General features: G+C 46.2%; 1 protein-coding gene across 1 annotated transcript; it reads right to left on the bottom strand.

The window, feature by feature from the left end:
• Positions 1–7,490: 7,490 nt before the first annotated feature.
• LOC127346168 (pectin acetylesterase 5) lies at positions 7,491–12,139 on the bottom strand. Its single transcript, XM_051372713.1, has 11 exons — positions 11,603–12,139; positions 11,394–11,523; positions 10,979–11,058; positions 10,793–10,882; positions 9,479–9,603; positions 8,966–9,026; positions 8,796–8,846; positions 8,612–8,689; positions 8,415–8,520; positions 8,160–8,305; positions 7,491–7,810 (listed from the first exon to the last, which is right to left on the bottom strand). Exons 1-11 carry the CDS (start codon positions 11,996–11,998, stop codon positions 7,685–7,687), a joined length of 1,389 nt encoding a protein of 462 aa, XP_051228673.1. The 5' UTR covers positions 11,999–12,139; the 3' UTR covers positions 7,491–7,684.
• Between the last annotated feature and the right edge of the window lie 389 nt (positions 12,140–12,528).

Raw genomic sequence — 12,528 nt, 5'->3', positions numbered from 1 at the left:
TGATCCATTCCATTGTATAATCATTCATTTTGTTGTAGAGCCCATTGGCAAACCTTCAAAATGCCAAGTGGGTTGCGCTGTTTTTGTGGCTTGTTCATCATGATGAATGTATCATGTACTGTATGTAGAGAGCGAGAGAGCAGAGTTATTGTAACAAGTGTAGAGTACCATTTGTTTTAAGAAAAAAAGTTATCATGTTTGCTAGAGGCATGGCAATGGCATGTGAGATGAGAATTTGTCTTATGTTTATGGCCGATGGGCACACCAGACTTGACTGATGCATGCGACGGTGTCGGCGACTGTCACTGCACCCAACATCAACATGTGTGCATAGTTGTCTAGTAGTTCTCCGTATCTCGTCTGGTGTACCATACTGCAAATGATAGTATATATACCGAAGTAGTAGTTCCCAATGGCATGGATTCAATTGTACCCTGACAAGCTCAGCTACTGCTACTAGTAGTCTGTTTTTCTTGGTGAGCAGACTGAAGCTCATAAGATGGCTGGGTGGTCCTGACATGAGAGATCCAAATTGGGGGCCAAATGCATTCCAAGCTCAACAACTGAATTATTCCCAGCAAGTATTCGACCAAGGAAGAAGAAGAAACTACAAAGAGAAGCAGAAGCCTGAAGCTGAAGAGAACGGTGATCACTGGCTGCACAGGGGCACATCTGAGATGCTTCTTTCTTTCTATCCCAAATCGCACTGAATCTGAACTTCAAATTTGAGATGCTTGACCATCTACCGAAGCAAGTTTCTAGAAACCACAAATATCTGAGCCATACGTATGCTCGTTGCCACTACGTGACAGTGAGCAGAGAAAGTCAAGTGGTGGACACTCAAGTTTTTTTTTTTTTTTTTTTTTTTGAACTGGGTGAGCTTTATTAATTAGGCAACAGTGGCATTACACTCATGCAAAAGGGAGTCCAACGCGCAGGGAGGAACGGCCTTATGCAACACACCACACTCACGCTTACCTAATTGCGCTAAATCATGCGCCACCTTGTTACTCACCCTAGAAACCTTACACACTTTCACTACTGGCAACAAGTCCAGCAAAGCCTTTGCCTCCAACAGCAAACTCCAGTTGGTTGATCGGTCCTTCTCTGTAGAGGTTAACACATCAATGATCCTTGCGCAATCCGTCTCAAGCACTCCAGGACACTGCGGGTGTGCAGCCAGGTAGCGAATTCCTTCTAGGCATGCAAGTATTTCAGCCTCCTCCGCACTAGCACATGGTGGCAACGTTTTCCATTCAGAGAATAACACCGAGCTAGTCGAGTCTCTCACCACCATGCCAGCCCCGCCTGCAGTATAAGACGTATTCCATCCAGCATCCACATTGACTTTGATCCATCCAGCCTCTGGTGCCTGCCAGTTCGATGGCGCCACAGTCACCAGTTCAGCTGCCGGTGCTAGGAGTAGCATCGCAGCTTTCTTGCCTTTTCGATCAGGTTCTGGCACATTTGGATGGATTGAGGCCACATAGTTCTGAAGAAACGGAACGGACGCAGCAATGGATGCCTTCCCATCTCCGTGCACGACATTGTTCCGATGGTGCCATGTACGCCACAACAGGAACAAGAGCTTGATTCGCATGTCCTTGCTCACACCATCTAGTAGCAGAAGGAACCAATTCTGGCCAGTGTATCTAAATGCATCTTCCCGTGGCAAAGTCCATACTTGGCGCATACCATCGCGGAGAGCTCGGGCCAAGGTGCAGCGCACCATGGAATGATGGGCATCTTCACTCTCAGATCCGCACACTGGGCACGTCGGTTCAATCCTCGGGATGCGGCGATGCAGACTATCGGTGACAAACAACAGTCGCAGCTAGACGCCACGCAAAAATCCGCACCTTCTGGGGGACCGGCGTCTTCCAAACTAGGTTCCATATGCTCCTTTCTCCATCTGGTTCAGCACTACTTTGTCCACGACTAAGGGCTTGGGATTTGGGCTGCATACCCAGCCAATACGCGCTTCTGACTGTGAAGACGCCTGTGGTCTCAAAGTGCCAGGCAACAAAGTCCTCTGACACTCGCTGCGGTAGCTTGATTTGCAGGATGGCTTCAGCATCATGGTGATAGCAATACTGTTTGATTATGGCCTCGTTCCAGGTACGTGTCACTGGGTCAATCAGCTGGGACACCCATTTCAGCCTGCACCTCTCCTTCATCCCTGATAGCTTCAGATTATCTGCTCGCGGTAGCCAGTTGTCACGCCATATTTTCACCATAGAACCTGACCCAATGCGCCAAATGGCTCCCTGTTTTAGGAGCTCAAGTCCATGCATCACTCCTTTCCAGGCCGAGGACACATCCTGAATGAAAGCTGTGTCGAGGAGATGTCCTGCAGGATAGTATTTGGCCTTCAAAAGACGCGCACATGGACTGTCAGGGAACTGCAAAAGTCGCCAAGCCTGGCGAGCAAGCAAGGCTTGGTTATAAACTTTGAAGTCACGGAAGCCCATCCCTCCACTTAGTTTCGGTTGCGTCAACTTGTCCCAAGAGAGCCAATGCATGCGCCTTCGATCATGTTCGTCTCCCCAATAGAAATTGCGAATCATTTGGTTCAGCTCCTCTATCAGGCCGGCAGGAAACTGAAACACACTCATGGCATAGACGGGCAGGGCTTGCAGAATAGCCTTTATAAGGACTTCCTTCCCCCCACTTGATAAGTACTTTTCAACCCAGTCGCTCAACCGCTTTTGAAAGCGCTCCTTCAGGGATCTGAACTTTCCTTTCCGCATCTGACCCTCCGGAATAGGGAGTCCAAGATACTTCTCTTCGAAGCTTTCTGTATCATAGCGCAAGATCTGTTTTATTTCAGCTTGCACATGGTCAGGCACTCTGCGGCCATACATGATGGAGCACTTGCCGAGGCTCACTAGCTGGCCCGTGCCCTTCTCGTACCTGTCTAAAATGTTCTTAACCACTGTGGCTTGTTGAATCGAACCCTGGAAGAAAAGGAGGCTATCGTCAGCGAATAAGAGGTGGGACATTCCAGGTGCGCGCCTGCAGATCTTGAGCTCACTTAAAATGCCATCCTCTACATCCTTTTGAATCAGCCTAGAAAGACCATCGGCCACTAGAAGGAACAAGTATGGGGAAAGTGGATCGCCTTGGCGCAGACCACGTGTAGGCGTGAAGGTGTCCAACACATGTCCATTGAGACGAACAGAATATTGCACGGTGGTAACACACTGCATAATCCACCGTATCCATGTGCTTTGAAAGCCCAACTTCGTCATTACACCCTCTAAGTAACGCCAGTCCACGCGGTCATATGCCTTAGCCATATCCAATTTATAGGCACAAAACTTGGACCGATCAGCTGAGTTGCTCTGTATAGCATGGAAACACTCAAATGCCATGAGGGCATTGTCAGTTATAAGTCTGCCCGGGATGAACGCGCTCTGCATTGGAGAGATGATGTCGTGCAGGAGAGGCCGAAGGCGATTGACCAAACACTTGGATATGATCTTGAAGACAACATTGCACAAGCTAATTGGCCTAAAATCCTTGAGCTCCTCCGGATTGTTCTTTTTTGGAATAAGGACTATTGCCGTCTCATTCACTTCGTCAGGCAGCACGCCCGAGCTGAAGAAGGCCTGCACCGCTTTGGTGATGTCCTCTTTAAGCAGGTCCCAATTGTGTTGAAGAAAGCGCGCTGGAAAGCCGTCAGGTCCGGGGGCCTTGAGAGGCCCAATTTGGAAAAGTGCATCGCTTATCTCCTTCTCAGAAAAAGGGGCACATAGTGTAGCATTCATATCATCATCAACTCGCTGTGTAAACAGGTTCAATAGTTCAGTGGGATCAACCTCATCCTGCCTCGTGTACAACTGCTTGAAAAAAGATGTTGCCAGATCACCCATTTCGTTGGCATCCTCTGTCCATGTACCATCAGGCTTCCGCAGTCTAGCGATTTTATTTTTCTTCCTGCGCCAAGTAGCTTTGCGGTGAAAGTAGCGCGTGTTTCGGTCGCCTTCTCTAAGCCATGCAATGCGCGAGCGTTGCATCCACATGAGTTCCTCCCGGTACAGCAACTCGTCCATTTCGTTGAGAAGTTGTTTCCGTTCGCTTTCACTCCTAGCATCTGTTGAAGGCATCAGATCCTCTAGCTTTTTCCGTTTCTTCTCAAGCTCCTTGGAGACAGGCTTAAAATGCCGTTTTTTCCAATCATACAGCGAACCCATAACATTGCGAAGAGATAAACATATATCACCCAAGTCTTGTACCCCTGCTCGTCGTGACCAGGCATCCTCCACGGTTGCTGCAAGCGAAGGTTCTCGCTCCCACATAATCTCATAGCGCCTGATCGGCTGACACCTACGCTCCTCCCGAACCTGTGATAGAGAGACTAACAGTGGGCAGTGATCAGAGCGAGAGGACACAAGGTGCTGAACTCTTGCCTCGGGAAAACGTTGTGACCACGCCGGCGAGGCCAGTGCCCGGTCCAAACGGACTTTAACGTTGCGGTCACCCTGTTGTTTGTTGTCGAAGGTCCAGGGCAACCCACTAAAGCCGAGATCATGTACATCACAATGGGATAACACCTCTCTGAAATCCATCATTTGTCGTTCAGATCGACGTGTTTTGGAAAAGTGCTCGGCCTGCCACATCGCCTCGTTAAAATCACCAAGCATGAGCCAGGGCTCAGAGGATTTATTTTTAATTCTGCGCAGGAGAGTCCACATGTTGTGACGCTCGGCTGGCTTTGGTTCTCCATAGATGAAAGTCCCTCTCCATCGCGCTCCGAATGGGCCTCCCTGAACGTGAACGTCAATGTGCCGATGATCGAACGATAAAAGCTCAACTTCCACATCCTCTCGTATGGAAGAGGGCGAGGCCGCCGCCCGTGCCATCTCCTTTTACTGCAAAACAGCCCTTCATCCCCGGCCGATACCTCAGATTACGCACACGGTGCAGGTGTTGTCTAGTCTCGCACAAAAAAACGAGACTGGGGTGATGTGTCTGCACGAGACAGACAAGTTCCTGAACTGTCGGGGATTGCCCCGCCCCCCGACAGTTCCATCCTGCAAGACTCATTGCTCATGTCGGGCCTCGCCGTGAGGTCCCGACATGTTTCCGTCATTAGCAATTGAGATTTCCTCTGACCTGATGTGTTTTGGTCCGAGTAAAACTTCACAGCTAGACTCTACTTCCTCATGCTCATGAGCCCTTTCAAACTCCGCAACACGATTGCCCAGGAGGCTATTAGCGCGCAGCTCAGCGACACCCTTTGTACCATGTAGTTCACAGATCCGAAGCTGGTTAACCGTGCCCCTCCAATGTTTAAAAATCCGATAGTTTACACGGCTAACCTTAAAGCGTTGAGATTCAGAGTCAGACACAGTTTTAGCACTAGGCTGCTCCTTGCCGGCTGGCTCCGGCGTGACTGGTGACGTGCCCACCGTTGGCTCCTTCTCTTGCCTGTCCTTGGTGCTCTGACTATTTTTTGGGCTGGCTTTTGGGTTTGCAGATCTTTTCTCCCACTGGCTCCTCAACTCTCGAACCCCATCAAAGGTACGCTTCAGGTTGTCTGTAGCCTCCTGGACGCGTGCTGCACGGTCAGTCTTACTAGCAGGATTCACTAGAGGATTTGGTGTAGACTCCAGCATATTGTTCCTACATTCATTCACAATCAGATTTTCAACCATAGTTGTTATCTGCAGTACATCTCCTACGGCCGCAGTGACAATGTGGTCATCCTCAGAGTCTTCTCCAGCAGCAGCGCTTCTACCCCCCTCGCCAATCATCATGTTCTCTTGTTCCTTATGTTCTGATGCAGCTTTTCCTTGAAACGAAATTTCTATGTTGTTGGGCCTCAGCGCTCGATGTCTCAAAGAATAAATCAGCACTCCAGGATCAAACGTGAATCCAGTTACAATATGCGTTGCTTGCAACTGGACGCCTTCCGCTTGCCCCTTTACAAATTTTACACACTCTGCTAGCAAATTGATTTCAAAGTGCGCACACCACATACTGGATAAATCACTTGCGCCTCCCCCATCGGTATCAACAAAGACCCCCTGAGCATAGAGCTGAACTGTGCTATCAACAATAGCCTCGTGAGCATAGAGCTGAACTGTGTTAGACGTAGTGCGATCGAGATCAATCTCCAGTATGCCTTCCTCCATCGGGACTTCTTCCTTCTCCTGCAGTATCTTCGACCCAGCAGCGAAAACAGGATCCACCGCCGGCGCCGATGCTGGCTCTGGCACCGGCAGTTCCTCCTCACTCACCGCCAAATTCCGATCCAAAGCATTTACCTGGTTTGACGGGACGACAACGCCGTCCGCCGCGACGGCGTCGACCGGTGACTTCGAGTGGGTGACTGCCTCAACGGCTGTCCCTTGTTCAACCCCAAGAGTCGACGAACTATTGATGTCAAATTCGAGGAAAGCCGCGACTTTACTCCTTAGAAATTGCAGACATCGCGTCGGATCTCGCGATCGTCTGACGATTTGCAACGCCCGCACCTTGAAAATCTCCAACTCGCCTGATCCCTCTCCGAGGCGCCCGAACGCCATTCCCGAGGGAGCCGGAGGGCCCCCAGGAGAAGCGCCGTCGCCGATATCAGCTCCTGTTACGCCGGCGGCCCCAGGTCGCCCTGGAATCGCCCGACCGTCGCCCTCCCTCTTTTCGAAACGTTATATCAGAACTCAATTTGCACTAGATCAGCACTTCGGTGGACACTCAAGTTGTTGCATATGTTTGACATTTATGCATTCAAAGAAACTTTGTACATATTCCCACATCACATATGGTGATGGCATCAGCAGAAGATGCCATGAGTGCTCAGGTATCTCTTCATAGACGAGAGCATCTACTAGATATTTACAACCCATATCATTGAGCTATAAGTATGGTCATAAACATGATAAATGAGTCCATGATAAAAGACTGACTTTTAGCTTTTTTTAAGGAAAAGACTGACTTTTAACTTAGTGCGTTCCCCACCTGCATATACATACTGGAGTACTAATTAGCACTATGTACGACCGGCTTGGCTTCTCAACCTAGCCGCTAGGACCAGACTTTTTCAGACAATATTGAAATGTTACCAGAATTTTTCAGTTTTATTTCAGCATCATTTAGAGAGGAAAAAGAGTATCGTGCTCTAGACGACAAGGTCATATGATATCTCGCTGTCATCATATGCAGTTTTATTACGAATTAACCACATCATCCAAGATAGCAACTGCTACTAATGGTAGTTGGGGCAATAGAGTTTGATTATTCAAGGGGACCGGACATGGTGGTTAATGGCCGTGCCTAGACCGGCGAAGAGCTTACCGTGTTCCAAGGAGAAAAATCAGGCTTTGGCTGCAGAAAGGTTGACATTGGACGACATCAACCAACACTTCCATAGGTGTAGTACAGGTATTGCCTCGTCAGCCTCTTCCCCTGTTTCAAGGACAAGACTGAGTAGCTGTCAGGTCAAACATAGATACCAGTATATCAGTTGTAAAGCACAAATAAGTCTATAGATACCGATATCTGGTGTTTCTCTGATGCAAATCTGCGGTTTCTATATTTCAACAGCGGTCAAGTACATGTGTGAATCAACTCCAAGCTCACTGTGTTCCCTCAGAAAAAAAAAATCAACTATCGCCTATTGGTAACCACACGAGGTGCAAAGTGTGCTGGAAGTCACCAAAATGATACAGCGAAAACGTCATCATGCTTCCTTGTACGGTCGACTGAGAACCGTGTTGTGGCATGTTGGGTTGCAGGGATATTCACAGTCGATTTCCTTCACCTCTCGCCGGTTGAAAAACCAGTCTCCCACCGATTCAGCAATGGTCTGTTTTGATAAGAAATTGAACTGGGTTAGTATGCCAGTGATCGCAAAATAAAGGATATTGTTCCCTGTCAGGCTGTTACGTAATTCTCCTTTCATGAAATATATGCCCGGCCTGCCATGATACTATGTAGCTCACTTACGGAAGAACCTTTCATGTTATTACAGTAACATTGTGACATTAAACTCCAAATCTCCTCTAGAAAAATAATACTAACTTCTTAGACAATAGATCTACAAAGTTCAGGATTATATTCGAAATGCCAGTTGCCACACGACAATCTATATTACGAACTGATGAAAACTAAAACACCCCTTTCCACTGTTACTTACAAACGAGAGGCGGGTCTACCTTGTTATTGATTCTAGGGGCAGATGGAGAGTGCCAAGTCAAGGGGTTCATTGACTGACAGTGTATATAGCATGAGTCAATGAACATGCCCCAGTCCTTTTTCTTCTTAAAATCACTTATAGCATCAAGCAATTCTCTCCTGAAGCCTGCAAATTATATACTTATTAAGCTAGTGAAGTGCATATATGAAATGGCAGTGACTTGTTAGCGAGAAAACAGGGAGGAGCAGATAAATGAGTTTGTTCTATCAATAACCTTGGAGAGTTTCAAGCTGTTTTGCATCACATTTAGTAATATCCAGTCTGCAATTTTCCCACAAACGTTCAGGGTCGGACCCTTCTGGAGACAAGACATGTTCAACCTTGAAAATAGAAGAGGAGGAAGTTTATCATGTTAATAATAACGTTGAAACAGAACATTGAAAAGTCTGCAACAGATAAGGATAGTCATACCTGCCAAACATCATATGCTGGATTGAGAATAAACATTGGGGTGCTGATGCCTTTTGCAACTTCCCGTGGAAAAAAGCACTGGCAGGCACATGATTAAGGAGTACTTAGCACATAGCAGCTTGATAGTATTCAACTATTCATTACTAGTGCCATAACTGCGATATGAAATAAACTTAAGGATAACCTGCCCTGGCTCCATATCTGAACTGCAACGAATAAGGTTTTTCCGCACATCCTGCAGCGAATCATTCAGAAAAAAAAAAAGATGAATCTTGCAACTATGAGTAAGAGTTAATACAAAAAATGGTCCCTTGGAAGGGTAATAGCACTACTTCAGTAGAGAGAGGGAGAGACCTGGAGACGAGCAACGTCATTATAGAAGCTGCGCATATACCTTCTCCCAGATATGTCTTCTCTGTAATCAACCATAGGGAAGAACCAGTCAAACAGAGCCAGCAGTACACGTGATTCGTTTATCGGTGATTCCTCAGAAGAACTAATATGTTAGAATGTGCATATAACAGTAGGTTCCTGTAGATCATGTGTTAAGAAATGACAAGCATCTTCAGTGAATTGATTGGACTAGTGCTGATTCAGATGATTATCTCTTTTGGCTGGTTTTTACAAGTGGTTCAAAATATAATCATTTTAGGCTGTCAAAACTAGCACTGAATAAAATCATGTCATCACCAAGCATTGGTAAATTTACATATAGATGAACTTCTTAAAATGCTGGATGTGACAATTGATAGTGTTGCCTACTTATACTACACCGCAGCATGTACAAGTATAAAAAATTAGCCTGTGAATATGCTAGAGCAAATGGTAAGGGAGGGGTATCAACAGAAAATCAAATCAAGCACATACACGTCAAGAAAAAAACCACCATCGGCTAGACACTTAACAGTGGACGCCTTTGGTACAAGTGCACGGAAGTCATCACAGTGAATGTAAGTGAATAGACCACCAGCCGAGCAGCCCGTAAGAAAAGCCTGAAATTGTAGAAAATGATCAGCAATAAAGTATCACAACAAAAAAAGCAAGGATTAATGACAATACAGAGACAACATAACTAATGAAATCAAAAGGTCAGAAGCTAAAATCATAAAAGCTAGTGACTATCAACTGATCTCAATCCGGCCACAAATCTCACATTTTACCAAAAAAGTAGTGAGACTGTCATGTCACCACCTATGAGACCTTCATCTAGTTCCGAGCTTATTTTCTTTCTTGGACTGAACAAAAAGAGTCCAAGAACAGTACCCACTGCTTTTGTTCAAAGACATTGCAGCAAACAAGACTAAATAATATAAGCAAATGACTGGGTGACAGAGTACGGATCAAATTTCACACTCAAATAGTATCACATGGACTATCAGTTTATTACTGTATCCACAATTCACATCATAGATTGACTTGAGATTATAAACAAAACAGGGCAAAATAACCTTTTATGAACTTACAGAGAAGTGATATGAATACAAAAGATGAAGGAAAATGCACCAAAATGCCATGCTATCTAGGAAGCAAATCTAACATTTTCCCCCAAATCGGCTACGATCCAGGTTCTTCCACTATCAACTGATCTCGAATCGGCTACAAATCTAGCATTTTGTGCCAAGCAGTAGTGAGACTGTCATGCCACCGACGATTAGACCAATGTCTAGTTCCAAACTTATTTTCTTTCATGGACTGAACATAAAGAGTCCAAGAACATTACGCACTGCTTTTGTTCAGAGACATTGCAGCAAACAAGACGAACTAATATAAGCAAATGACTGGGTGACAGAGTATGAATAAAATTTCAGAACCAAATAGTATGGCATGGACTATCAGTCTATTACTGTATCCAAAAAGCATATCATAGAGTGACTCGAAATTTTAAACAAAACAAGACAAAATAACCTTTGCTGAATTTATAGAGAAGTGATATGAATATTATGATGAAGGAAAACACACCTAAATGCCATGCTATCCATTGCTTAAATATTATGATGAAGGAAAAAACACCTAAAATAACAAAACTAATAATCAATTTCATCTTTTCTTTGAGGGGTGGGGCCAGTTGTAGGTGTGAACAGTATGCCGACCTGTTAACAGGAGTACAGCAAGAAATCTAGAAAACCCTGCTTCTGTGTAATCAAGATATCAACAATCAAACCTATTTTGTCGGAAGGTTACCTCTTTAGCACGGGATAGACCCTTGGATAACAGTTCACGCATGACTGCTTCCCAGATACGCTGTCCTCTGAAGTAGAAACTGGTGCCATCCTGCAATGGTCACAAAGGATTATTCAGGACAACTGCTAACCAATTGAACTGCATGAGTTAGAAACTAAGAAGTAAACTGCAGAAGGTTCTGCTAACCTGAAATTCATCTTCGACGTTTCCCGAAAATGACGCGCCATCACAATACCTTACCTTAACTTTATTCCAATTGTAAAAATCTGCGTGTTTACATGAAACATTTCTCAGTGGGTGTACAAGAGTAGTGCCTATATGATATCACTGGCTCACTGCATGAAGCGTAGTTACTGAAGAAGAGATTCCACATATCCAAACAGAACAACATAATAGAGTGTCTGCAATGCCTACACTAGACTGAAATTTGCTCAGAGTAGACCTCAGATTGGATATTTACTGGGGTAATCATAAACCGACCAAAAGTAGGATCAAAAGATAGCCAGTGTAGTAAACAGCTCAGTTCTGTTATACACTGAAAATACTGGAACCAGTGCTACACATTCAGCAGCCGCTGATGACTTCGAACAGTATAATGTACCTGGATTCTGCAACTCGTCGTCGCTCAGAATGCCGACGAACTCAGCCCGCCTTTCCATGTAGTCAGAGGAACCAAGATTTGTTTTCTTGCGCTGACCACACACGGTCAGATTCCTGCACCAGCTTCCACCCTGCAACACCAAAAGCTTCAGCCATCTCCATAGAGGCGTAATAACAAACACATATCGAGCAGAGATATACGCTCATCACCTCCAAGTGGAGGAGCCATTTGTCGGAACCCTCCCCGAACCCCGGCAGCCAGTGGTACCCAGGTGGAGTCCCGTCGAGACACACGGCGCCCTTTTCCTTGGCGCCGTCGACGAGGGTGAGGTCCACGAGCGCGGGGAGGCGGTGGCCGTAGGACGGGGCTGAGGTGGCCGGAGCGGAAGCGTCGGGGGAGAGGGCCAGGAAGAAGAAGGCGGCGGCGAGCAGCGCGGCGACGGACGCTGCTGTGGCGCCGCGGCGGCCGAGGCGGCGCCACCAGAGGCGCAGGCGGTGCGTCGCCGGCGCGGCGGAGGAGGACGGCATGAGCGGCAGGTTGTTGGTGGCGTCGGCGAACGGAAGCAGCGAGTGGTGGTTGGTGGATCTGGCCGTGGGCGCACGCATCGGAGGCGACGACTTCCCCCTTTGTTTAGCAGCGAAGCAATGGCTTCCGCCGTGTTGACTTTGGATTCTCCGGTGGTGCCGGCGGCGGCATTGCCGCCCGTGGCGAAGCACACCCGCGCTAATATTCCAACCTTTTTTAAAAAAAATCCAACTTTTTAAAAATAGAACTGTTATTATTTTTTATTTTTAACCTAATCTTGTGTTGAGACTACATATTTGTAAATAAATATATAGTCATTTATGTTTCGCATACCAAGCTCAAAGCAAGGTACTTAATTATGAGACCTATTTCAATAAGCGCATCGCCTATGTTGCCAAACCACACCATAAGCTGGGACCCAGGTAGCAGATTTGTGGCAAAGGAAGTACTACTACCTCCGTCCCAAGGAATAAGGCACACGCGTATTCCAAGACGAAGTTTGACCATAAAAATTAAGCAACAAAATCTTGGTTATATTATATGTAGTTAGTATTGTTGAATTCGTATTGAAAAGCACTTTCTAATGATGTTAATTTTATACAAACAATTT

The sequence above is a fragment of the Lolium perenne genome, chromosome 3 (assembly GCF_019359855.2).
Source record: "Lolium perenne isolate Kyuss_39 chromosome 3, Kyuss_2.0, whole genome shotgun sequence".
Classification (NCBI taxonomy): domain Eukaryota; kingdom Viridiplantae; phylum Streptophyta; class Magnoliopsida; order Poales; family Poaceae; genus Lolium; species Lolium perenne.
This window is presented reverse-complemented; position numbering and strand designations above follow the sequence as displayed.

Bases quoted from the DNA above. Each gene is read 5' to 3' on its own strand.
- LOC127346168 (XM_051372713.1), bottom strand. From the start codon at position 11,998: ATGCGTGCGCCCACGGCCAGATCCACCAACCACCACTCGCTGCTTCCG. The intron at 9,027-9,478 runs GTATGTGCTTGA...GGTTGATTACAG, and splicing joins GGTGGTTTTTTTCTTGACGT to AGAAGACATATCTGGGAGAA. The intron at 8,306-8,414 runs GTTATTGATAGA...TATAATTTGCAG, and splicing joins ACAGCTTGAAACTCTCCAAG to GCTTCAGGAGAGAATTGCTT.